We start from the raw sequence: 26449 nt of genomic DNA on the forward strand, positions 1-26449 counted from the left end.
CCACAGGTGATCTCTGTTTACTAAGGGGACTGTTACTGCTCTAGCGTGACATCGAAAGTCATATGGTCAGCTTTTCTCCCTTCCAAATGATGGATGATTTTTCTTAAACCGACAAAGAGGCCCAAGCCTCCAACTTCCACTGGCCCTTATCTTTGCTGTTATAGAAAAGTTAGACAAGTAAATAATAATGTAATCATGATTTGGGTCTCTGTTCATTCACACATTCAGTAAGCACTTAGGGATTATCTGCCACCAGTAAAGGAAATACTTTAGGCACAGGATCCAAAGGGGAATCAAGCCCATCCCTGCCCTCCAGGAGCTAGACAGGGCCCGCCTGCCCTCCAAGAGAAATAGACACATAAACAAAAAGCTACAATAGAGTCTGCTGAATACAATCATCAGGATATAAAATGTTACGAAGCACAGAGGACAGAGAAATTAATCCTACAAAGGTGAGGGGATGTCATGGCAGGCTTCCTAGATAGGTGGCAATACTGAGTGTATGATACCTTGGTATATGATGGTGGTGGGCTGGGTCAGGGAAGGGTGGGGAGAAGCTATTCCAGAAAGGGCAGGAGGAGGATGCAGACATTTCTGGAAGGGATAGTAAGTAGGGAGCGAAGGGAGCGCAGCTTGGAAGGAAGGGAAAGCTATGTTGAGCCAGTTCATGTAAAGCCAGGTTGTCGAAGAGCCCCTGTCCAATCTATCTGCATCTACTTGGGTGTTCTATTTTTTCCTATCTTTTCTTTCCTTTTTTTTTTTTTTTTGTAACTTACTGTCTTTTAAAGTTCAACTGTAATAAAATTTTGTAAAACTCAAAACGTCTTCCAACTTAATACTAACCAGTCCTTTAAGTATTCTCAAGATTATAAAAATGACATATAGTTTATATGTTATAGAAAATACTTAGTGAAAATACATAAATAGTTACAAAGGGTACATAGATTAATTCGTTTAAAAAATTTTAATACAAAAAATAAAACAAAAATTAATAAGCTAACTCAAGAACATAAAAATACGTCAAAATGTTTTTGGGCAAACCAGTTTTAATGAAATGGGTATTAGCTGAATAGACCTCTAGCCTATGAAGTAGGCGTCAAGGCCATGGACAAGGCCGGTGCTGACAGTACACATTTGGGAAAGTATACATTTCCACTATACAAATTTAAACCAGAGAACAGGTTAAAAAAAATCAAAATGGCCCAGGGCAATGTGTAGGGTAGGAGAAAAAGACAACTGGGAACGGAACCCTGAGAGATTCTAACACTTAATGGGGAAAGAGAAGGATTGCCAGGAGAAGATGTTGCAGGAGCCAGGGAAAGTACAGGAGAGACAGGTCAGCAATTTCAGCAGCTGTGAGTAAGCAGTGGATGGAGGTCATTTAAGTTGATGGTTCGGAGGTCATTAGAACCCTTTGCAAAAGTAATCTAGTGGAGTGGCAATCGCCCAGGCCAGATTTCAATGAGATTGGGATGAAATGGAAAATGAGAAAGTCAATATCCCCTGTCTACCTCCTGTCTTACAACTTGGAGCAAGGCTTCTACCCTCCCTGAGATTGAAAGCGAGGGGGAGGTGCTCTTTTCCTTGATGGTTACATTTCAAAGGATTGGCTCCCAGATCCTGGAGAAAGACAGTTCTGAGTTGTAACACTGTCACCAAGCTTTAAAGAGATTTATATCACAAAACGGGCACAGAATGAATTTACAATTACAAGGTTTCTAAACTAACTCCTCTAAGACAAGGGAGGTCAGGGGCCTAGAGTCAGGAAGAAGGCTGTGTAAAGCTTGGTCAAGCTGAGGGGGGACTTAAGACAGTCTTGGTCAGAGGATTTAGCATTTATTTTCTATGCCCCAGTTTTATTTTATTTATAGGTAATGCCTAGACAGACCAATTATTTAGTTCCATTTGCAAAATTCAAAACGAAATCCAATCAAGTCTTTTTCATTTTTTTCTTTTGGCCTAATGTCAGGGTGGAAAAGTAGTTTGTGGTAGTAATGCTGGTAGGAGGAAATAGTATTCCATTACTACTTTTGGACTAATGAGAAGAAGAGAGAATTTAAAACTTCTCATGAGATTTCTAGGTGAGTGACATTCCACATTCAGATCAGCATCTGAATTGCTGGACGGGTCCTCTAAAAGAGGGTCAGCGATCAGTTAGACCAAATAACATCTGCAGAGGTACAGATATGAAGGAGAAATGACACACTGTTATTACTGTGTGTGGTTTGCTATTCACCTTTTGAAAACTCCCTGAATAAATGAATCTGTGATATAAAAAGTACAAACCAATGTTAGAACTATCTGTGATTTATCAACTGAAAAACCCAATAAATCATGGCTCACTCAGTATTCTGCCAGCATCCCCGGCAACTAGAGCGGTCCTTCCTTTAGGCGGCGATGAAAATTCTTCAGAAGTATGTAGGGCTTTTATTCCAGTTAGCTGTGTAGGTTGAAGATTTCAAATATGCAAAACCACTTATTCTAACTTATTCTCTCCTTAAATTCCTAAGAAGCCTCCTCAAAAATGGGCAGACTTCAAAAAACAACAACAAAAAAAGGGCAGACTTGAAGGCTGGTAAATGGTAAACACTGAAATTAATTACAGTCTGGTATCCAGGATTCTTCCAGCCAGAATGTGAATCAATCATTTTCTCTGGAAAGTTGCATAATTTGTAAGACTCCCAATTTAGTCACCAGCTCTGAAAAGGTGCTAGATATCACTTATCACAATAATGACAATAAACACAGTAAGAGCTGCTATTAATTGACACTATTTTCAATCTTAATAAATAACTACGAAAAGTAGATATTATTAATCCACCCATTACACAGTTGGAGAAACTATTTCAGAGAAGCGTGAGTAACTTCGGTCTTACCGGCCACACAGTCACCAAGTGCTGTAGCTGGAATTCAGAGGCAGTTTTCTGTGCTTCCTTCCATTCTACCTGCTCCCTTTTCATAAAAGGGAGTCGTATCAACCCTCCCACTGGGTATATACAGAGGCTATTTAATCTATTTAGAAAAAGTGACAACACATTTCAGTTTAATTAATCCTAAATTAATTGTTCTGTTCTACAGTTCAGCAAGTAAGTTTTCCCATAATATTTTGTCATTTTCTTAGAATGGGAAAAAACAAACAAACAAAAACAATGTTCTCTCTTAGAAACAAGTCCTAAACTTTCAAACGTCCCCTTTGTGGGTACAGTTAGCTCTACTAGGAGTGCCCTGTCCCAGCTGGGGGCAGTCACAGGAATTCTCCTCCCTGAGAAGCCCCATCTCCTTTGCCCTCCCCCCAGTCTCCTATGTCTGGCCCTGTCTCCTGGGTTACAATGCTGCTGCCCTGCGGCTCCTGGGCCACCATTAGGGAATCTACTGTTAATGCCTATTTCCAGTAGGGAACCCCAATACCAGTTGTACTGCCAGATACCTTTCACCACTCTCCAGAGTTTCAACTTGTCATCCCACATCAGAACCACCTTATGGAGCTTTCTTAATGATGTAGGGGATTTTTCCCGTGAGTAAGTGAGAGCCTGGATCATGTCTCGCAAAACCAAAGAATGGAAGCACTGACCAAGGAGAGGCGAGGAGTTGTAAAAGAGGATAGTTTATTAAAAAGCAAAGAAATGCAGCTCCCGAGCGGGAGGGGGTTCCCAAATGGTGTGCCCCCTGACTGAGGCAAAAGCTCTTACTTTTATACCTTCCCTTGCCTGATTGGGGAAAGGGAGCTGGCACCTTCTAATGGAATTCATCTACCAGGTTTGTTCTGTTAGCCCATCCTGAAGGTATTAGCAAAATAACCCATTCCTACCTATCAGACCTGCTCCGTTTGTCAGGCCAAAAGGGATTTATGAGATAATTTATTAACCTCAAGGCACTGTTACATTTTGTCCTGGAGTGAAGGAGTTGTTTCAGAACCTGAAGTTTCAGGACATGGCTGTCTTTGTTTGTTACCAAGGACTTTCCTGTCTGCCTATCAACATGCCCACTAACCTGTCTCATTAAGACGTTGCTAGGGCCCTTCCTCCAACCCTTTAACACAAACTGGGGCCTCCATCCAGCTGCAGGGCCACCCCCACAGCCCTTTCTTTCGGAGTTCTCCCTCCAATGGCTTATCCTGGGACACTCAGGCCCTAACACTAATGCACCCAAACACCTCAGTTTGGCAGATACAAATAATGACTGAGAGCAGAGATAATTCTTCCGCCTCCCATCCAGGGCAAGATGTGTATGATCATTCACACACCCACTCATGTAAGAAAGAGTTACCAAGAGCCTACTGTAAACAGTTTGTGGTGGTGGTTCTTAACAATGAAATTGAAATGAAACCCAAATTTTCGCACATTGCATGCCCCTTTAAACCGGAAAGAACTCCCATTCATAACTTATTCAATTCCACAAATGTGTATTAACTCCAACCATATGCATGGTGCCATGTATGCCATGTGCTATTTATCATTGAATAATTATTCTCACTCTAATCCTACCCTTCAGCAATAAGCCATACACAAAACATTTTGGCCAATAATAAATAACATAAAACAATGAAACATTAACTTAAATATAGATTTTTTTTTAAAGTTCTTTTAATCGCTGTATGGCATCGACAGTTCTGGAGGTGTGTGCCAGCATGTCCAGCTAACTCTCCTGCTGTTCGCGTTGGTATAACACCTCAAATGGGAGATTTATATTTGAGCTGGAGGGACATTAGTGATCAAGTGGTTTAAAGACCCCATTTTATAGAAAGGGAAAATGAGACCTAAAGATGCTAACCTACATTGCCAAGGCCACTGACAATTTCTGGGAACTAGTCCTTCCTTCATAGGGCGCTTTCCTGGAAGCTTCAGCTTTGACAGCAGGGATGAGCTGGTTCACCCCCTCTGCAGGTGCAGCCAAAGCTCAGAATGTTCTCAGGATTTGGGAAAACAAGCCCAATGGGCCTCTGTGGAAGGCAAGGTCTCTGCAGCACATCTCAGATGAACCCTCAGTAGAGGGCCATATTTATTCAAATTACTAAGCACTTAGCCCCAAGCACTGTATTAAAGTGATATTGACACCTTGAGAAGGAAACAGACTACCAGGGCCACCTTAGGATACCCTGGGCTCTAGGCTCATTTGCCTTCATTAATATATTAACTAATAAAAATATTAAAAATTATATTTTATGACTATGTTGGCATAGAGACTAATATAATCCAGTTTGGATTATTATTTTTTCTTCTGACTTTAAAGCATTTAAAATCTGTTGGTGAGCCCCTAAAAGTATGGAGGGCTAAGTAAGGCCCTGTGCCCTGAGAGCTGAAGACGACCATTGATTGGGATGTGTTGGTTGGTCATTCTCTGATGCCCAGGGCAAAGGAATGACCATTCCCCTTCTCCCCACCGACAAAACTGGGGCCGAAAAGCCTTGGCTGTAAGTGGGCGAGGGGAGGGCGAGGCGGCTGCTCTCCCCCCCCCCCCCCCACACACACACCTCCCGTAGTAGGCAGGTGCGCTTGGCAGGTGCACCTTGCTCTGACTCCTGGGAAATCTATTAGGTCCATTCTGGCATGAGGCTTCATCACGCTGGGCACTAGGGGCAGCGGGTCCGCCTGCCACAGAACTCCAGAGCCCTAGCTCTGCCTTTTTGAAACGGGAAAAGATCCAGGAGTTACAGCATATTCCCCCCGACCAGCCAGGCCCGATCTGCCGCGGTAATCACGCAGTAATAATGGCTCTATCAACGGTCCCCTGGAGGTGCTTCTGCCACCGCGCTAATTCCTTCCAGACCTCGCTTTCCTTCACCAATGCACCGCACGGTGATTTTTAAGGAGACAGAAATCAGTTCGAGCTCTTAAATTTCATCCTCTGACTCTATTCCTACTTCTTTTGCTATTGAGCGCCATCTAGTGAACATTAGGTTTCATCGTATTGAAATGGGGAAAAAAAAAAAAATGTCCCAAAAGACCTAAAAGGCACTCAGCTCAAGGCAGCCCAGGTGAAGCCAGAGTTACAGGCCAACTGAGCTGGAACCTGCCCAGTCAAAGGAGATGGTTCACTTCCTGGGCAACACATGAGTGTTGAGACAGCACAAGGAAAGGGGATGATGAGATGATAAAGAATGACAATGAAATAATAAAGAATAGGGCAGAAAAGCAATCAATACACAGCCCCAAGGATGTGGTCAAGTGAAGGAGGAGTGGGGGGAAAGGAACTGGAGTTGGTGAAATGCAGACCTGGGGACCTCAGAGACTGGGAAGAGAGGGAGAGCCTATTTACAGGCCTGACAAGCATAAGTGCACTTGGGACCAGAAACAGGAGATTTGAAAAAGACAGTCGTAGTCCATCAGGGACCTGTGAGATCTGTGAATTTATAAACTTCTTGATGATCAGGACCATAATCTTTTTAACTCTAACTGTAAAATGTCTCAAAGTGTTCCCTGCTGGCAGAGGACATACATTTGAATGTTGTGTAATCACATGATGGAGAACTGAGAAACAGTCAGCCAATTGGGAACGCTCTTTGGAATGCATACAAAAGACACTATATAAGCAAATCCAAGGGAGAAACGGATACGGAAAATATGCTTTCATTGAAAATCTCAGAATGATACAAATATTCCCAAGTGCCACATGGCAGCTCACTTACTTTAAGCCATGTCTATTGATGTCACACTTGAACAACAGAAACAAATGTGGAGCTACTGTAGTGTCAGACTGTACCTTCTACAAGGAAACATTCTGCCTCATGAAGGAGTGGTAGCAGACAGTGGTTTTGAGCTTTTATTTAGTGGGGAGAGCCTTTGTTCAAAGGAAAGCATTAGTGGAAGTCTGCTATGCAAACCAATGAGAGTGGAGATGCTGGGAGTGGCAGGGCTTCCCACTCACTGTCTTCATCCTCTGTTAGCCCTTGGGAAACCTAAGGCGTCTCCTGGAAAGCCCATATTTGAAAAACACTAGAATGATGTCAAAAGCCAAACATTGTAAACAGATATACAGATGTTAATTTTGGGTCATACTTACTAGCTACAATGGACTTTAATTTTCTCATCTATGAAAATGAGGTCAGTGATATCTACTTTAGAAGGTTCTTGTGAATATTAATGAAGAATTGTTTAAAATGTCCAGTACACTACCAAACATAAAATGGCCTTCAATAAATGTGAGCTCCCTATTTATATAGTAGTACCCCCTTATCCACGGTTTCTCTTTCTGTGGTTTCAGTTACCCATGTTTAACTGAGGTCCGAAAATATTAAATGGAAAATTCTAGAAATAACAAATTCATGTTTTAAATTATACATCTTTCTGATAGCATAATGAAATCTCAAGCCATCCCACTCCATCCCTCCTAGGATGTGAATCATCCCGTGTATCCATGCTATATATGTTCCCTGCCCATTAGATAAAGTCAACATTCACATAACTTTTATTACAGTATATTGTTGTTCTAGTTTATTATTAGTTTTGTTGTTAATCTCTTACTGTGCCTAATTTATGATTTTGCCAGCAAGCAATTATCGTAAGCCCAGAGGGTTCCCCTAAGCATACTAGTTCCGAGTGTATCATGAGTGTGGTACAGGCTAATGGAGAAAGCTTTCTATAGCACCCACTATAAAAATAATCTGTTTAAAAGGTATTAAAGCAAATCCAGGAATTAAGGCAATTATAGACCAATTAGTCTATACATCAGTCATGAGGACTTCACCTCCTCAAATCCACACACAACTTGATTATGATTTGAAAATGTTTTTCTGTTGGCACCGAATTGTTTTCCTCCTTACTGACTATTGATCTCAAGTTTTCTTGTCCTTCCTCTTTCTAAGCTACAGATCCTATTCAGAACAGAGCATTTGAGGTTGTTGCTACATATTGACCAAACCAAGAGCAAAGAGTGGAAGTTCAGACTAATTTGATTTGTGCAAATCCCTGGGGATGTGTTAAAGAAGAGGCAAATACTTGTATGGCCTAGTGTGAATGTGTCTATCATTCTAAGGAGAAATGTCTTTAGAATATGACAAAGAAGAAAATGATGATAACGTAGGGAAAGCTTCCTTAAGAAATTTCTACTAGATAAAATTTCATTCATCACAAAGTCATTCTCTTTTCTTCCATGGTGCTTTCGCCCCAGAATCAGCTCACGTCCAGTTCTCAGTCTTTGCCTGAAGCCCAAAGTTATAGGTGGCCCTCAAAGAACGATATGTAAGTAAAGAGGGTCATCAACATACCTAAGGAAAATATTTTTAAGGTATCAGAGTGGAAGCAGCATGAGTTGCTTCACAAACTGTTGCAAATATGGTCTCTTCTGTTATGATTCTAATTAAATCCAATTACCTTTATAGGCCATGGTCCAACAGCTCCTCCTTGGGGTTCTTTCCTTCCCTGGAACTTTTCCTCACACAGACCACAAGGGGATGGGGTGACAGAGGACGTGGGCACAAACAGGCATGATCTTGGCAACACTCAGCTTCACTGAGCTTCCTCATCTGCAAAGTGAGCAAATTAGTCAAGAAGGTCTATAAAACATGTTCTGGCTCTAAAATTTTATCAGAAATGTAAAATCTTACTTAAGGATAAAATAAAACTCTGAAGCCATTAGTTAGTCTGAAATTTTCAGCGCTAAAGATTTTGAAGGCCAAGTTGTTATTCGTTAAATGAACGAATGAATGAATGTTGTCTTAATTACCAGGAAGGGTACACAGCAACCAAAAACTAATCTGGGTGATTTGAAGTCTCCTTATCTGTAGACTGGTCCTGAATACATAAATAACATGAGAAGAGCAAATAATTGATAAAATAGGTACATTGGTTCTTCAAATATACCTGGTTCAGGGCCCCCAAATTTGGATAAAGTCCTTTTTGCAATGTTGCCTTATTGTGTTCTGTTTCGCTTTACTGGTGCTTAGACCATGCCTGGCTAGGCTGAAGGAAATTAGAGTGAACAGAAACCTTTTTGGAATGGGAAACTCATATTATTTATCACACATTTCATATCACTCTTCAAAAGGGCATAATCCGTGCATTGTCAGCTTTCCATGTACCTATATTTCTCCACTGCAGAGAGGGAAATGGAGCTTCTGACTGTTCCCTTCTGGCTTCTGTTTTTGAGACTAAAGTCCTGAGCGCAAATTTTCTGACAGCTGTGATTTATTGAACCAGACCCTGGGCATCAATTACCTGGATTATCAAGGCAAATATGAGCTATTTCCCAAATAGTGACAAAGATTCCGTAACATGGCCAGCTTTACGAACTGAGTCAAGAAAAGCCAGTTCACATTAGCCGGGCCGGCTGTCCATAAGGGAATCTCAACTTGCAGAGAAATACAACTTCACATAGACTTTTAACAGGCCTACCATACCGGGAAACCCCCAAAAATGTTTTCAAGGGCCTGTTCTTGCCTACTGGTCTCACTCAGCCCCCGCACTCTCGCTTCTTCCACCACAAGGAGGCGCTGGATCAGGTCATTAGACAGCGGCTCTTTGGAATTCTCACCGCACAAGATGCCCCCCAACAACCGATTCACAGAGCTTCTCTGGTCAGTAAATTTGGCAAAGCAGCTAAGTTCTCTGATTGAACAGTCACAATAGATATTAGCTTATTAATGACCCTAAGAGGTTTAAAAGTAAAAAGACAAGGAGGTAAGGTTGGAGGGACAGGGAGAAAGAGAACAAAGGAAAGAGAGAGAAACCTGTTATATTTATATCACCCTGCATTTTTTTTTTTTTTTACTTACTTAGCTACCACATTTCTTTTCAGTATAAAATTTATTAAGTCCTGCTGAATTAGAGCCCTGAAAATATTCCCACTTGGGAAATATTGGACCACATTATCCCTGAAATTATCCTAATTCTGAAAATTCTATTTCCATATCTTCTAAAGCACAATTCTATCATACCCCTCCCTCACCCAAAAACCCACTGTGGCTCCCATTGCCTGTAAAGTCCAAATTCCTTAGGACAGCTTTCAAGACCGAGCAGAGCTTGGCCTTAACAGACCTGTCCAGTTTTATTTCTCCTCCTTCTGTCTGCTAGTCTCTGCTCCCTCTAAACTGGGCTTCCCTCCTACCCCCAACCCGGCTCCATCTTCACACCTGTGATTTCCTACCTCTGTGCCTCTGCCCATGCTGCTGGATCCAGTTGGAATGTCTCTTTCAGTCTTTGCACATACAAATGCAACTCACTTTACTCAATTCAAACAATCCTCTCCATGGTGATCTCTTCTCTAACTAACATTTACAGCTCGTATTTAGGGCCCTTATGCCAGATAAGGTACTGGGCTTCTTGTGTAGGAGTATTCTGTACCTTCCCCTAGGTTTCCTGGAAGAATGGCCTTATACACGGCTTCCTGTCCCCTAGTTCTTTGCACATAATAGGTGCTCTTTGACAGAATAATCTGAAAGAAAAATGGCTGATGTGATTCAACAGCAAACCCTCCCACGGCAGAAAGAGCAGTGGTCTCAGGACCACAGGCCTGTTGTGGTTCTGTCATCAGCATGGGAGGACTCAGGCCACTCACTTTTCTGCCTGAGACGTCAGTGTGCTGGGCTTTACAAAGACGAAAGACTGGCAGGAGCCACAGGCCTCCCAGAGCTAACTAGTCTGAGATTCTCTTGATTTATAATCCACTTTACAAAGAATTTCAGATAATCCTACACAATTAAGAACATAGTAAAAGAGAATAATTAATGACCAAAAAAAAAAAAAAAAAGAACCAATTAGAGGTCTATTTGAATTTTAATACAGGAGAAACAGTTAATCCAAAAGAAAGAATCTCTAACATTAGGGCCTTACGGATCAGCAAGTGACTTAAAAAGAAGATATTTTTTAATAAGAAAATCATCCTGAGTTCTCAAAACTGCCCATATAAATGACTACTGTTTTATGAGGTACATCTGATCTTAAATATATATGTTTACAGCTCATCTCTGCAAAAAAATACTCACCTTAAAAAATAGCAGACAAAAAAATCTTAATTCTCTAACGCAGTGGTTATCAAAACATGCTCGCCAGATCAGATGCATCAGCATCGTTTAAGGACCTCCTTAGAAATACAAATTTTTGGTCCCCATCCCAAGCGCTTGCATCAGAAACTCTGAGGATGGGGCCAGGAATCTGCGTTTTAACAAGGCCTCTAGATGATGCTCATGCACAACAAAGTTAGTTATAATCACACTTGGAGCTAAATATGTTATCACCTGTCTCTATAAACTCATTTTTCCAAGATACAGAAATGTGTGATTCTCTTTTCACTCCAGTCTGCTAGCACTACTGTACAACCCACTCCAAAATGGGGTGATAGCAAATATATTTGGTCTCTTGCCTTTGACGTCTGCCAGTTCTATTGCTTAGGCACCCATGCATTCATTAAAATCTTGCCCCATGTCTTCCAGCTGATCAAGCAGATCCCTGCAAATTCCTGGCCTGTGGTGAATTTGCCCAGTGTGTAAAGAATGAGTGGACTGAGGAAGCAGAGTGTCACTGCAGACCAGGGTATGAAAGCCAGGAGCACCTGGCCCACTGGAAGCTGGGCCCCTGTGCTCCTGGAGAGGAAGGTAAGGTCATCCAGGGAAAGGGAGCTCCGTGCAGGTACGTCAAGCACACTAACTTTATAGACCCAAGAATTTGTTACTCATAATTAGAATGAATTAGAATTAGAATGAATTCCTATAGTACCCATGGTTCTCAAACTTCAGTGAGCATCAGAATCTCCCAGAGGAGGACTTGTCAAAACACACATGGCTGGACCCTGCTAGGCTCTGCTCTGATGCTGTAGACCTGGGTAGGACACAGGTAAAGCTGATTCTGCTGGTCCAAGGACCACCCTTGGAGTCCACCTCTCTAAGCCTTTCTATAATATTTAATTAAGGCCAATAAATGAAGAAAAAAGAGGCTGTGTTAGCTTTAAGAAAGAATACCACGTGGTCTACTTTAGTTGGTGGTGTGTGTGTGTGTGTGTGTGTGTTACTTGGTTTTTTTCCCTGTCTGCAAACACAATAGCTTTCATCATAAGAAAACTGGAAAATATAGAATATTATGAAGAAGAAGACAAAAGTCATGTGCAATTCATGGCATGAACTGCTATTATCTTTTGGTGTACATGTTTATGTAGAATCTTCATATAGAATTTTCTAAAGCAAAATGGAATCACCCGGGTTTCTTGTTTTGTAGTCAGCTTTTTGATGTAGAACATTCCATGTCACTAAATATTTTCTGGAGCATCATAGTTAATGATTACATAGTAGCTCATCCTATAGGTGTGCTATGCTATATTTCATCAATCTTTTATTTCCAACAGAAAGGTTAAGAGAAGCACTTTAGGAGGAAGAAAAGGTGAGATATAATTGATCTTCTATTCACAAACCAGACTTTAGAGTATAGGTTGCCCTATGAACACACAAGGAAGACAAAAGTTCCTAATTTTTCCACACATCCTGCGACACCCAAATAAGATCCACACTGTAGACAAGACTTCTGCCTGAGCCTGTCCTGCCTTTCCCGGTCATGAGCTTCCAGTCACACACACCTGAACATCTCCTCAGTGTTGTTCACTTCAGATCATGTCTTCGTTAGATCATCCTGTTTTGTTTCGGTATTTTTACTGTCCTCTTACTGATTCTAGTGACCACAGTCCCTATCTTCCCATCAGGGGATGTGTGGCAATCTGCTTCCACATTCAATCAACAAGAAACAAGAGAGATTTAGTCTTTTTCTTGATGAAACATACCCTCTTCCTTTAATGTATTAACACTTTAAAGAAAACTACCCAATAGTGGTTAAGAAACAGTATTCTAGAATCAGACAAAGTGTGATTAAATTTTTGGCTTAACAATTTACTAATCAGGTGGCCTTGGACAAATTCCTTAACTCCTCTAAACCTCAATTTCGTCATTGGATAATGAGACTAACAAAACCCACTTGCTGGACTACTACAAGGGGTACATGAAATTATGTTTATAAAACATCTTTACAATGAACAGAAAGCACAGAGTATCCCTTCAGGTAAGTGAGGATTATGATGACACTATCAGTTTTCTCCAAGTTAATCCCAATTAAAATCCTAACAAGAGTCTTTATGGAATTTGATATTCTGGTTCTAAAGTTCCTCTGGAAATGAAAATGTACGAAAGAAAATCTGGAAGCACAAGGATAGGAAGGTTGATCTGTAAGATAGCAATACATAAAATAATATTTAGATAGACACAGAGATTGATAATAGGTAAATAGAACAAACATAAGCCCTAAATAGACCCTTATATATTAGAGAATTTATTTTAACAATCATTTCAAGTCAGTAGGGAAAGTATGGACTGGTCACTAATGGTTAGAGTACAATTGGCCTTCCATTCAGAAAAAGATAAAATTAGTTTCTTACTATGCTCAAGTCAATTCTCTACCGAAGAACTGAGTCAAACCTAAAAGCAAAACTATGAAAGTATGAGAAAAAAATATTTTTTACAATATTTCTATAATCTTGGGCTAAAAAAAAAGAAACCTTTCCAAATTAAGACACCAATCCCAGAAGGCATTAAGAAGAGGATTTCCATAGGGGAAAAAGTACCATAAATAAAATTAACAGATAAATAGCAAGGTAGGAGAAAAATATTTACAACCTAGTCATATCTTTAAAAGATGAACATCCATAATAAAAAGAGTTCATACACATCAATAAGATACACATACTAATACTAAAATGAGCAAAGAAAATACAGAGGTGCAATTCAGAGAAGAAATCCAAATGACCAATAAAACATAGGAAAAGATGCTCAATCTCACTGTGATCATGGAAATCAAAGACAATAAGGAGATACATTTTATTGCTCATGAGTTTAGCAAAAGAAGGAAGGTCAATAACGTCAGAGAAAACTAGTTCTAGCAAGTACTGCTGGTGGGTGTATAAACTGGAAATACTTTTTCTCAAGAAATATTTATTACTATCTATAAAACTCTTAATATGACTCAGATACTCTACTTTTAAACAATTATTCTTACAAAAGTAGTGCACTTGTGCACTAAGATAGCTGTATAAAAATATGCACAGCATCATATACTTTTAACTATATTAGGTTCAACCACATGTCATTGCTATTTTATCACTAACAAATCATCAAATATTGGCAATTTTGTATGGCTCAATCAAATATGTAAGTAAAAACATAGCAACTACATGGAATAAAAGGTACACTCATCTATCTTTCCAGTTAACAGTGGAAAAAAGTGGAAATGGGGTCCAAGTTTATTAATAATGATAGTATGTTCATGTATCACTTATGTAATTTAAAAGAAAAGGGGGAGGGGAGGGAGAAAGGGTGAACAAGCAAGGTCCTAGTAAAATAAATAAGGAGAATGGGATTGCATGTGGCTTTTATGAAGAACAATCTATTTTTTTTATTTTAATCAGCCCTATTTGCTATTTCAGATGGTCGTACAATTTGTAATTTTAAAAATCCGTCTTTCTTAAGAAACACCACTTTTTAATTTTATCAGATTTATTGGGGTGACATTGGTTAATATCACTTTAATGCTAGTTTGTCATAAGTGAGAACACTGGAGCAAGGCACAGGATGATCAGGAAATGAACAGATCTTATGACAGTGTGCGGGGCTCTGCTCCCCCCCCCCCCCCGTGCCTGCCGTGGGGGGCTAATATGGACTTCCAGTACTCAAATACACAGGAATAAGATGCTCCTTACACCAATTCAACAATCACTTTTGAGTACCCATGTGCAGTCACTGTGTTAGATGCTAGGGAATAGATAAGAAGGGAGGAAAAGAGGAGGAAGGAAGATGGGAAAGAAGGAAAGACAGAGGGAGAGAAAGATACTCAATTTCTTTTGGGGAGAAAAGAAATATCCCCACACCACCTCAAGTCTTCCCTTTCCAACTCCTTGATTAAAGATTCCTTTCTAAACGGCAAATGTTAAACCCTGATGTCCTCAGCATTAGGACAAACCCCATCACCCCCATGAGCTGCTTCAGAAGGACTCTCAGTGGAGAAGAAACCTGAACACAGTGGTGCTGAGTTGGGCCTGGATCCCTCGTCACCTGCTCCCCCTCCCACCGGTTATTTCTGTTCCTCACAAGATGCCATCATTTATGTGACGCTAAAAATTTACTTCTGTGAGGATCAGGTGACAAATTAACACCTAACCAACCATATATTAAGACAATGATTAAGATTAGAGGCTTTAAAGTTATGGTAGACCCAAGTTCAAATTCAAGCTCTACCCCTAACTAGTGAACTTGAGCAACATTTCCTCCGCTTTAAGTCTCAAATTTCTCACGTTCATAATAGGGATAATAGAAATAAAGTCACAAGTTTATGTAAGGAATGAATCAGATGCTCCTCAGTGTAAACTCTCAGCTGCTAGCATTATTGGAGCTATTTGATAATTATAAACAAAGGGCAGCCCTGTAAAAAATAAGGATATAAAAACTAAGATTCCCTACCTGGCACTAAAACCTAAACTCAAAAGCAAATCAGTTGAGGATACTCAATGTTGTAACTTTGAAAGCAGCATTCTCTAAAGAATTATAAAGTCAGCTGCATTTCTGTTACTCTACCTGAAAGTGAAGAAAGAGATAGGAAAACCGTATTGAGGGAAAGTGCCTTACTGAGAAGATGAGTCCATTGACACACAATGAGCATTTTCAGTTGGTTCAGTTCTTTGTCATTCTACTGCTAACTCATTGGCATTTGTTATATTTTCACTTTTATTTTTCCTCCTATTCTTTTCCTCCATTCAGTATTTATGAACATAGTCCATATATTTTTCATTTCACTCAATTTCAGATATTCTCTACATAGATTCAGTTGTACTAGGAACTTGGCAAAATTCTCCCAAGAGTAAACAAATTTTCCATTTCAAAGTTCTCTGCTTTGGCTTAATGATTTTTAATTTTATTAATCACAATTATCATTACACAGAGAAAATAAAAATCTATAGCTAGCAGAGTAAATTATTTTACTTTTCCTCTTCAGATCTAAAAATTTTCACTTTGTCCTTGAATTTAATAGACTTAATTTGTTCTCTATGACATTATTTATAATAATGAAAATTGTTTTCAAATATAGGGGCTAGATTAAGTAAATGATGATACAAAGTGACACTTCTGAGGAGGTCTTAATAATATGGGAAGTACTTGTTTTAACTACAGTAAGATCACAGGTTTATTTACATGCTACATCTTAGATGAGGGGGAAAAGATCCATTTTTACCTCTAGTAGCTGTTCCTCACTTCCACTCTGAGCCCTTTATCCACTGTATTGGGGAGGTGGGAGCCAGGAGAAAGGGGTTGGAGTTTAATTTAGTATAATCCAGTTTAGGCAACTCAGTTTTCTTGACATATATATCCAGACTGAAAGATCCTTTCCCCTTCCCTTCTTCTCTTCTCCAAGGTGGTATCTGCATGTACGGGAGTGCGGGGGACTCTCTTTATCTCCCCAGGTCCTTTGGGAAATTTTTATTCCTGTATTCCCCTCACCTGTGATCTTTTGGTTCTAACCACAGGAGTCTCCCTGTACCCTGGTATTCTCAGAGCCCCTAAATCGCCCAACTAGGACAAGCAGAAACCAAAAACGCTGCCTTAGCTTGTGGTAGGAGAAACAAGGAACTTGTTCCTCAACCTTCTGAAACGCTCTCTCCTCTCTCTTCTCTCTTCTGCCTCTTCCCCTCAGGCACTGGGCCAAGATAAAATTTTCCCTCCGTCCTATACCCACTTCCACACTTTCCCTGAAATTGTAATAGACAGAATGTTGTGAGAAAGAAAACAGTTTACTGATAAGGGAGCATATATCAGAAAGTACCCCTAAAAATTATACCCATTTTATAATGTAAAGCGGGAAAAAGCAAGATGCAAAATGTGTATACACTATCATCAAAAATCATATAATATGTATATAGACAAGTCTGGAATTATACACATCAAGTTTTAAAATAATTTGTATTTTTAAATTGCATGAACAAAATGTTATTACAGAGTTGTGTTTTAGTAACCACAACTCAGAACTTGACTTGAAATTAATTCCACTTCTTGCAAGACAAATGTCATGCAGGGTGCCATATGGGGTCTCTGGTCCTGCTCCCTACATAAGAACACAGGATATGGTGAGGCCAAAAAGGAACACCCATGGAGCCATAGATATGGGAGTCATACCATTATATTCTCGCTGGCAGCTGGGTTGGAGACACAGGAAGCAGGAGCCACACGATCCGCAACCTGCCGTCCACTCTTTCTCTGCCAACCAACCTCACTTGCTAGTTGCAATCCGCTCTTGCTAGCTCAGCCACCATCTTCTTGCTAGCCCCCCTTTTCTGCTAGCGTAGCCACGGCAGTTATATTAGTGGCCAATGGATCACTGGTTACAGCGGACAGCCAACTAGCCACAGCCGATGGCCATTTACTACCTGAGCCAGCACCTTTCCACGTGAGGGCGAGAGCCTGGAAACTGCACTCCTGGCTCTGTCCCCACAACGAACTTATCACTCATCTTTCATATGAGCTTTGTTTGATCCTTCCGAGACCACAGCCTAAGAAACAGTAAGCCAACTGGAAGGCAAAACTGAAGGGAGATGCAGAAAACATAGTTCCTCCAACTCTAACGAAGTCACCTGCAAAAATGCCTTATCCATTCTCACTTGTCATAATAATTTTAAAACCAAAACAGTAGAAAGTTGTAGTTGCTGTTAATGTTGATAAGCCCAGGAAAGAAGATCATGTTTTTGCTTTCTTTTGTAAGTCACTATATCACTCTAAAAGGCAAGCATACAAACGTAGTGTTAAAAAGTTCTAACATCAGCAAAATAACAAGGTAAACTCATACTTTCATATGTTGGTTTTAAGTACTGAATTTTGAAGGCAACTTAAAACATTTCTGGGCCTGACTCTTGTTTTAAATAGAGATAAGTAAAAGCACTTTTCCTTTACTAGCCAGGCTTTTTAATTTACTATTTTAAGGGGTTGGGGGTGGGGGGCAGCATTTCCTGGTGTAAGAGGGGTAAATACAGATGACTGGCATTAATTGAAATGTGTAGACAAAACAATAAAATAACAGAAACAATCCAAGTATTTTATAATGTCCTTAAGGTTAATATAATATTCTTATAAAAATATACATGTGATTTATCAAATGTCCTTCAACAAGGTTGAAATTTTCATAATTTACATTCCTGGAACAGACTCATTTTATGTATATTCTTATCAAATATCTTCTTTGATTTCAAATAATTGGCTAAAGCAAAAATATGTAGGAAAATATGTAGAAGAAATGATTTGTGAAGAGTAACTTCAAAAATTCCTAAGTTGGGGGCCGGTCCGGTGGCTCAGGCGGTTAGAGCTCCATGCTCCTAACTCTGAAGGCTGCCGGTTCGATTCCCACATGGGCCAGTGGGCTCTCAACCACAAGGTTGCCAGTTCAATCCCTCGAGTCCCGCAAGGGATGGTGGGCAGCGCCCCCTGCAACTAAAATTGAACACGGCACCTTGAGCTGAGCTGCCGCTGAGCTGCCGCTGAGCTGCCGCTGAGCTGCCGCTGAGCTGCCGCTGAGCTGCCGCTGAGCTGCCGCTGAGCTGCCGCTGAGCTCCTGGATGGCTCAGTTGATTGGAGTGTGTCCTCTCAACCACAAGGTTGCCGGTTCGACTCCTGCAAGGGATGGTGGGCTGTGCCCCCTGCAACTAGCAACGGCAACTGGACCTGGAGCTGAGCTGCGCCCTCCACAACTAAGACTGAAAGAACAACAACTTGAAGCTAAACAGAGCCCTCCACAACTAAGATTGAAAGGACAACATCTTGACTTGGAGAAAAATTCTGGAAGTGCACATTGTTCCCCAATAAAGTCCTGTTCCCCTTCCCCAATAAAATCTTAAAAAAATAATAATAATAAAATAAATTCCTAAGTTCATCCTCAGATAAATGTTCCTTCCAGTCCTAGATATCTCTTTTAAAGCACTCATCCATTCAATCAATTTACTTCACTAAAATAATTTTATTTTACAAAGGGAAATAACTTATCTACAACCGGGTTAAATGTAGCCTATACTGAGCTTTTTCAAAATGACTTTTGGGGAAATACTTTGGACAATTTTTAGCCTAATATTATCTAGTTTCAAAAATTCTACCTAGTCTTTGATGGTAAAAACTGAGTGATAATCAGCCAGTGTCTACTCTACCTGAGATCTGTAGTGTTAGATGGAAACAAACACATCAAAGCTTGCACTTGAAACAAGTTATTGCAGTTAATATACAATCAAGAAGGAGACTGATTGTGCACCTGAAACTAATGAAATAAATAAATAAATAAATAAATTTTAAAAAAAAAAAGGAGACTGAAGCAATCACACCATTTGCTAATCATATCATGTATCCAAGTGCAACGTGGGAATAATGTAAGCTATTTTGACATCTGAAGCAAAGATCATTGGAAAGACAGAAAAAGTTCAGACTCAAGCCATAAAATGACAATGGCACACACTATATGATATTAATAAAATGCCCAGGAGAGGCAGACACCAAATAAATCCTGAAGTATCCAGTAGAATTAAGGACCACAATTCAAATGAAGCAGCAGCATGGAATAACGATGTCTGCTATGGTTAGGAGGGAACATGGTGACTTTAATTTACCAACTATTTGTCTTCCCTGCTTCAAGAGATGGTCCAACCTGAGAATATAAATAGGTTTAAGAAGAGATGGAAGAAGAGATGCAAGATTGTAGGGTAGAAAAATACTCTGTTTGCCTCCTCCTGTGACCACATTAAAATTACAACTAAATTTTCAATCAATCAACCTAGAGAACCACTTGCAGTCTAGCTGAAAAGAAGTTTTAATTTTATAACTAAGGATCTAATGAAGCTACATTGAGACTGGTAGGATGGGCAGAGACATGGAACGGGCACCCCGAAACCTCCATGGGGCGGTTGAGCATCGGGAGGAATAGCTCAGCCACGGAGCTTTCCCTGGAAGGAGCAAGGCACCCCAGCCCCACAGCAGGCTCCCCAACTTGGAGCACTCGTTCTGGGAAGAGGAGCCACCACAACATAATGATGTCTGCTATGGCTGTGGAAAACTGGGAATCTGACCATCAGGGTGGGATGGAAGACTGTGGAAAACCTAGACATCCTTTTAAAGGATCCAAGCAGAGCCTCACTTGCAGCCACTCACCCTGGGCTCTGGCAAAGGGACAGTGACTCAAGAGGCACCAGAGACATATGGGGTGAGACTGAGTTGTGTGGCTTTGGAAAAAGGACTTGCCATTTTCCCTGAGGATGCCTCCTTTCATGCAGCCAGCAGGTGGGCACCATCTTTCTTGTGTTGAGCCCTCCCCCCACAGGCTAAATATGAATCTGAATTGGTCTGGTGAACTCCACTACCTCCACCCTCGTGACTCCCTGGCACCCTGTTCCACTCAATTTGCCTAATGCCAGAAGCACTTTCTCAGTGAGGAGCCAGCCCCGCCATCATTGCACTCTTTTTTGGACAACTGTCAAGGGTCTGTGTGCCTTGGCAGGCAGTGATTTGCCTCGGTGTGCTCCAAGACTTTCGCTGAGTAGCTCCAGACTCAGCACTGGCACCAAACCAGAATCTACATTAACCACCTAAACACAACTCGTCCCACCCTAGTGACTCTCTGAGACCCCACCTACCCAACTCACATACCGCACAAGGCTTTATCAGCTGCTAAGCCTTACAGGAGCAGGCAGATGGCAGCAGGATTTGGAATGTCCTGGCTTTTTGCAGAGCTACCCCAGGTCTGGTACTGGTAGCAGTTATCCTCAGTTCACAGTGTGGCCTCTCCATGTGCCTCCAGCTTTAGCACAGGCAGTGAACAACTGCAGATCACACTGCAGCTCCTACCAGGTAGTCCCCAGCTGGTTACAGGCAGTGGGTGACCTGGGCCTGTACCAGAGCCCCTCCCAAGGAGCTCCAGAACCAATATACTTGAAGGTTGGCTTCACACCCTACCAGAGCACAGCCCAATTAGCCCCACAAGTGGCACACACAAAGGGCAATCTCAACAGGCACCAGAGCCCACTGGGGTAAATCCCACTCAGTGGAGTAAGCCTTCTGCACAGGAGGGCACACACAGACCATACAAGGGACACGTCTGGAGCACCCGGCTTAGGTGACCAGGGAGCCTGTGGCACTGGGCACCACAAGGCACCTACTACATAAGGCTACCCAGCCAAGACTGGGAGACAAAGCAGGTCTACCTAACACACAGAAAAAAACACAGAGAGGCAGCCAAAAAAGAGGGGGGGGGGAGAAATACCCCCCAAATGAAGGAATAGGAGAAAACTCCAGAAAAAAACAACTAAACAAAAATGGAGACAAGCAACCTACTAAATATGGAGTTCAAAACAATGGTTGCTCAAGGGACTTAGTAAGAACTTCAACAAAGAGAGAGCAAGTATAAAAAAGGACATAGAAATCATAACAAAGAACCAGTCAGAAGTGAAGAACACAATAACTGAAATGAAGAATGCACTAGAAGGAATCACTGGCAGACTAGATGAAACAGAGGATTGAATCAGTGATTTGGAAAACAAGGTAGCAAAAAACACCAAAGCAGAACAGCAAAAAGATTTTTAAAAATGAGCATAGGGACCTCTGGGACAACATCAAGCATACCAACATTTGCATAATAGGGTATCAAAAGAAGACAGAAAGCAAGGGATTGAAAACCTATTTGAAGAAATAATGACTGAAAACTTTTCTAACCTGGCAAAGTAAATCGATATACTAGTCTAGGAAGCACAGAGTTCCAAACAAGATGACCCTAAACAAGCCCACACCAAGGCAGATCATAATTAAAATGGCAAAGGTTAAAGACAAAGAGAGAATCCTAAAAGCAGCAAGAGAAAGGCAACTAGGTATCTACAAGGGAGTTCCCATAAGATTGTCAGCTGATTTCTCAACAGTAACTTTGCAGGCCAGAAGGGATTGGCACGAAATACTCAATGTGATGAAAAGCAAGGACCTACAACCAAGACTACTCCACCAGCAAAGTTATCATTTAGAATTGAAGGACAGGAAGGAGAACTGACTCTGGGTGGTGAACACACAATGTGATATATACATGATGTATTACAGAATTGTACACCTGAAACCTATATAACTTTACTAACCATTGTCACCCCAATAAACATTAAAAAAACAACAATAATAACAAAAATAAAAAATTGAAGGACAAAGAGCTTCCCAGACAAGAGAAAGCTAACGGAGTTCAACACCAAAACCAGTATTACAAGAAATGTTAAAGGAACTTCTTTAAGACGAGGAACAAAAAGGTAAAAAATATGAGTAATAAAATGGCAATAACTACATATTTATTAACAATAACTTTCAATGTAAATGGATTAAATGTTTTAATCAAAAGACATAGTGTGGCTGAATGGATAAAAAAACAAAACCCTTACATATCCTCCTTATAATTTTCACTTCATACTGAAAGACACATATAGGTTGAAAGTAAAGTGATAGAAAAAGATATTTCTTGAAAATGGAAACAAACAAAAAAAGCTGTGGTGGCAATACTTATACCAGACAAAATAGACTTTAAAACAAATTCTGTAACAAGAGACAAAGGACCCAGTAATCCCTCTTCTGGGTACTTATCCAAAGAAACCCAAAATGCTACAAAGAGATGTGTGCATCCATATGTTCATTGCAGCATTGTTTACAATTGCCAAGATGTGGCGGCAGCCTGGGTGTCCATCAATGGATGAATAAATAAAGAGGAGGTGGTTCATATATACAATGGGATATTGCTCAGCCCTGGGAGGGAATGGGTTCTTGCCATCTGCTGCAGCATGAATGGACCTGGAGGGTATTGTGCTGAGTGGAGTATGTCAGACAGAGAAAGACAGATGCAATGTGATTTTACTTATATATGAAATATAAAGAACAAAACAAATAAACAAACAAACAGAATCAAACTCATAGATACAGAGAACATGGGGGGTCGGTTAAAAAGGGGAAGGGATTAAAAATTACAAATTGGTTGTTAAAAGTAGTCATGGGGATGTAGGATGTATCATAAGGAATATAGTTAATATTGTAATAACTATGCATGGTGTTAGATGGGTACTAGATTTATCGGGTGATAGAAGGGATGGGGGCTGGGGAACAGGGTGAAAAACGTGAGGGATTAAGTACAAATTGGTAGTTACAAAACGGTCCTGGGGATGTAAAGCATAGGAAATATAGTCAATAATATGGTAACAAATGTGTGTAGTGCCAGGTGGGTACTAGACAAGTCAGGGGGATCACTTCTTAAATTACATAAACGTCTAACCACTATGCTTTACACCTGAAATTAATACAAAATAATACTGAATGTCAACTATAATTGAAGAATTAAAAAAAGGGGGGAAAGGTGAAGGAGAATAAGAGGTTCAAATTTCCAGGTATAAAACAAGTAAGTCATGGGGATGTAATGTACTGCATTAGAAATATAGTCAATAATATTGTGATAGTGTGGTAGGTGTCAGATGGGTGCTGGACTTATGGTGATCACTTCTTTAGTTGTATAAATGTTGAATAACTATGGTGTACACCTGAAACTAATATATTGTATGTTAGCTATATTGTAATAAAAATATTTTTTTTAAAGAAAGAGGAAATGGAAAACATTTCTATTAGGTTAAAAGATTAGGACTATTTTGGGGGGCATCTTCAGTCTTTCAAAAAAGCAAGCATAATTCTCTCATCCACCAGCAGAGGTAATTTTTGAAATGAACCAATGATTTGACCTTGGATAGCATTTCTTAAGCTCTTAAAATTATTTCTCTTCCAGATAACTTGGAAAAAAATTCTGAATTACTGACTATAGGATATGAAGAATTTAACCATCAAGACTGGGAAGGAAATTAAAACCCAAAAATGTACAGATTATCATTTAATCTATCGCAAGAGAGATGGCTTGCTTTCTCAAAGAAAATTGTATCCACTCTGTCAAAATTCTGAAAACATAGGCAGGCATATTCATTGGTCATAGGAAGCCAGGCATATAACCAACCCTGAGAACCAGCACACACTATGTTTCATAGAGAAAAATTGTGTACTTGATGACTGGTATATTCTGAGGGAAAAGATGCTTATCTTTCAAAACCCCAAACACAATCAGTGAAACAGTTTGGCCATTCCTGGGTAATAGTCAAGATAATAGTAAAGCAGGTTTGCTTTCAGCTGCTCATGGATAATTTACACAAGTGCAACTTACTGTTTGTTGGGTAGGGGATGGCGTGGTGAACAACATTGGGTAGCAAAGCTCTTCATATGCTAGAATGCACATCAAAGTTGACTACTTATGCAAGGAGATGCAGGTCTCTAAATGTGTGGATGCATACAGTACGTAAACACTGGTGAGGGAATATATGCTCCACATTTCAATGTTTGTAGCTATGCATGCACACGCACGTGCACGCGCATACACACACACTTGCAGTTCTTAGGCACATTAGTTTTACAAGAAATTACTGCTTACACAGATTGTTTTGTTGCCAATAATTTCTAATTTGTTCCTTTAAAAGAAAGAGGAACTGAGGTTCCGATATACATACAATTAAAAATATTACTGTACTTGTTACTGCATAAAGCTATTTTAAAGGAAGACACTATACTGGGGAAAAAAAGTGTGAGGTTGTATTTTGTGACATAACCAATTCCTGTTACTCCCCCCCCCCCAGATTACTATGCCTTCCTATAATCTCATAATTCCATTGAATGCTTCTTTATACTAACTCTGGTGTGTGCATAGGTAGACTGGCATCAAGGAAATCCAATTCAGCCAGTTTTTAACGTGCTATTTAATGAGAAATGAATTCCTCTGTATCTCTAATGTCCCACAAACATATTTGCTGCAAAATCTTAATTTCAATAAAATATATTCATCAATTTATAGTAAGGTGGGTCTGTGTTTTAGTACATATTCCCTGGATTTGCTTTGTGGATTGTGATGATAATACGACGATTTTAATACTTCCAAGACAGCAAAATATTAAACACTGACAGCAACATTTTAGCAGTAAATTTCAAAAATAGAAACAAAACATTTCCAATAGAGACAATCTCTGGGGAAGTGATATTGGCCTCTGGTCACAAACTCTTGAAAACTCACTCATGTTGGTCTCACAAATGTATAAATTTCATCCCTATTCCCATCCCAATCCTCCCCAAACGTGAGTTGTGATATTTATTGGACAAGGACTTCAAATAATGAAATGGTGATAAAGTGACACAAAGCAAGAGAAGTACCTACTTACTTCCATGTCCCTGGAACGTCCCAGTGGAAAACATGCTTGTTAGAAGCATGATGGGCTGACCGAAAGCACATGAAAAATATCCCATCAAGAAAAATATGAAAATCTAGTACTGTCACTGCCCATAATGTGCAACCCACCCTCTACATTTCTAACTACTGCAGAGAAGGTAGTTTTGGATGGGGAAAGAGAAATAGGGCAACACTCCATTCCTGTGGGGAAGGGGAAGTTCCCTTTTGAAGCAACTGCCTCTTACTCTTTAGATCTGGTCTTTTTAGACTGGTCTTTTCCACACAGCCAGGGAAGAGCTGCTGAGGTAAGACAGCCCGAGTCTCTGTGCCGTCTCAGAAGACCCACCTGGATCACGGTAGGTTTCAGGCGAGGGGTATGAAGTAGCCTACAGAGGCAGCTGTATTCCAAGTCTTAGGGCAAAGCACTCCTTTGGATCCCGTTTTTACATCCTGTTTCATCTCACAGATTGCAATGTAAGGACCTGGGGGAAAGGCAGCCAAGATTTAGTTTTCTCTAATCTAGGCAAAATGAGTTGTGGCTCCCACAGGAGTACAGTCCTGCTTGTTCCCTAGACGGAAAACTCATAGGAGTTTGGGGCCAAAGCTCGAGGACATTTCAGTTACCTGAGTTCCTTGCCTCCTTCCCACAGCCACCCAGCACGGGGCTTCCAGCTCTAGTGAGTGGGTGAAGCTTCAGGATCTCAGACTCCTCCAACTTATTCCATCAGAGACGTGGGGCAACAAGCGCAACATTTACAACGACTTTTTAAAATTTATAACACTCTGTAACTGCATTAACAGCACAAGATGCAAGAGAAGTTCTACACAGAAAGCATTTATTATTTTTATTTCCAGTAAATACATCAGTATTTCAGGAAAGTGTCTGGTATACATTTTTAAGGTAATGAGGAAAAATTAAGTAACACTTGCAATTAGATGAATTTTCAAAAGTGAAGAGAAAAATAGCCAATTAAATAAACCTATTATGAAGTTTGAAGGTAAGTTTCCGCATAGGTACAAATTAGGATTAAAGATTCTATTAATATTTTTAATGTGCATTTTTTCCCAATTATATCTTGAAAAACTTCTTGAAAAGTATGACAACCTAACTTACTTCACATATTAAGTCAGTGATAGGGAAGGAAGAACACCTTTATTTGACCCTAATTATATTCAAAGACCTGGTGGTCCTGGCACAGGTAGGCTCT

The 26449-nt window shown here is 40.3% G+C and overlaps 1 protein-coding gene across 1 annotated transcript in view; it reads left to right on the top strand.

The window, feature by feature from the left end:
* The window catches only part of IMPG1 (interphotoreceptor matrix proteoglycan 1), a 91781-nt gene extending 67170 nt beyond the window's left edge, over positions 1–24611 (top strand). Inside the window, 3 exon segments of the mRNA XM_019729700.3 lie at positions 11366–11565; positions 17712–17791; positions 23773–24611. Of these exon segments, the coding sequence (XP_019585259.3) occupies positions 11366–11565; positions 17712–17791; positions 23773–23842 (350 nt within the window). The 3' untranslated portion in view covers positions 23843–24611.
* Positions 24612–26449: the final 1838 nt, after the last annotated feature.

This window comes from Rhinolophus sinicus, chromosome 2 (genome assembly GCF_057876585.1).
Source record: "Rhinolophus sinicus isolate RSI-liver-muscle chromosome 2, RSI-T2T, whole genome shotgun sequence".
Lineage (NCBI taxonomy): Eukaryota > Metazoa > Chordata > Mammalia > Chiroptera > Rhinolophidae > Rhinolophus > Rhinolophus sinicus.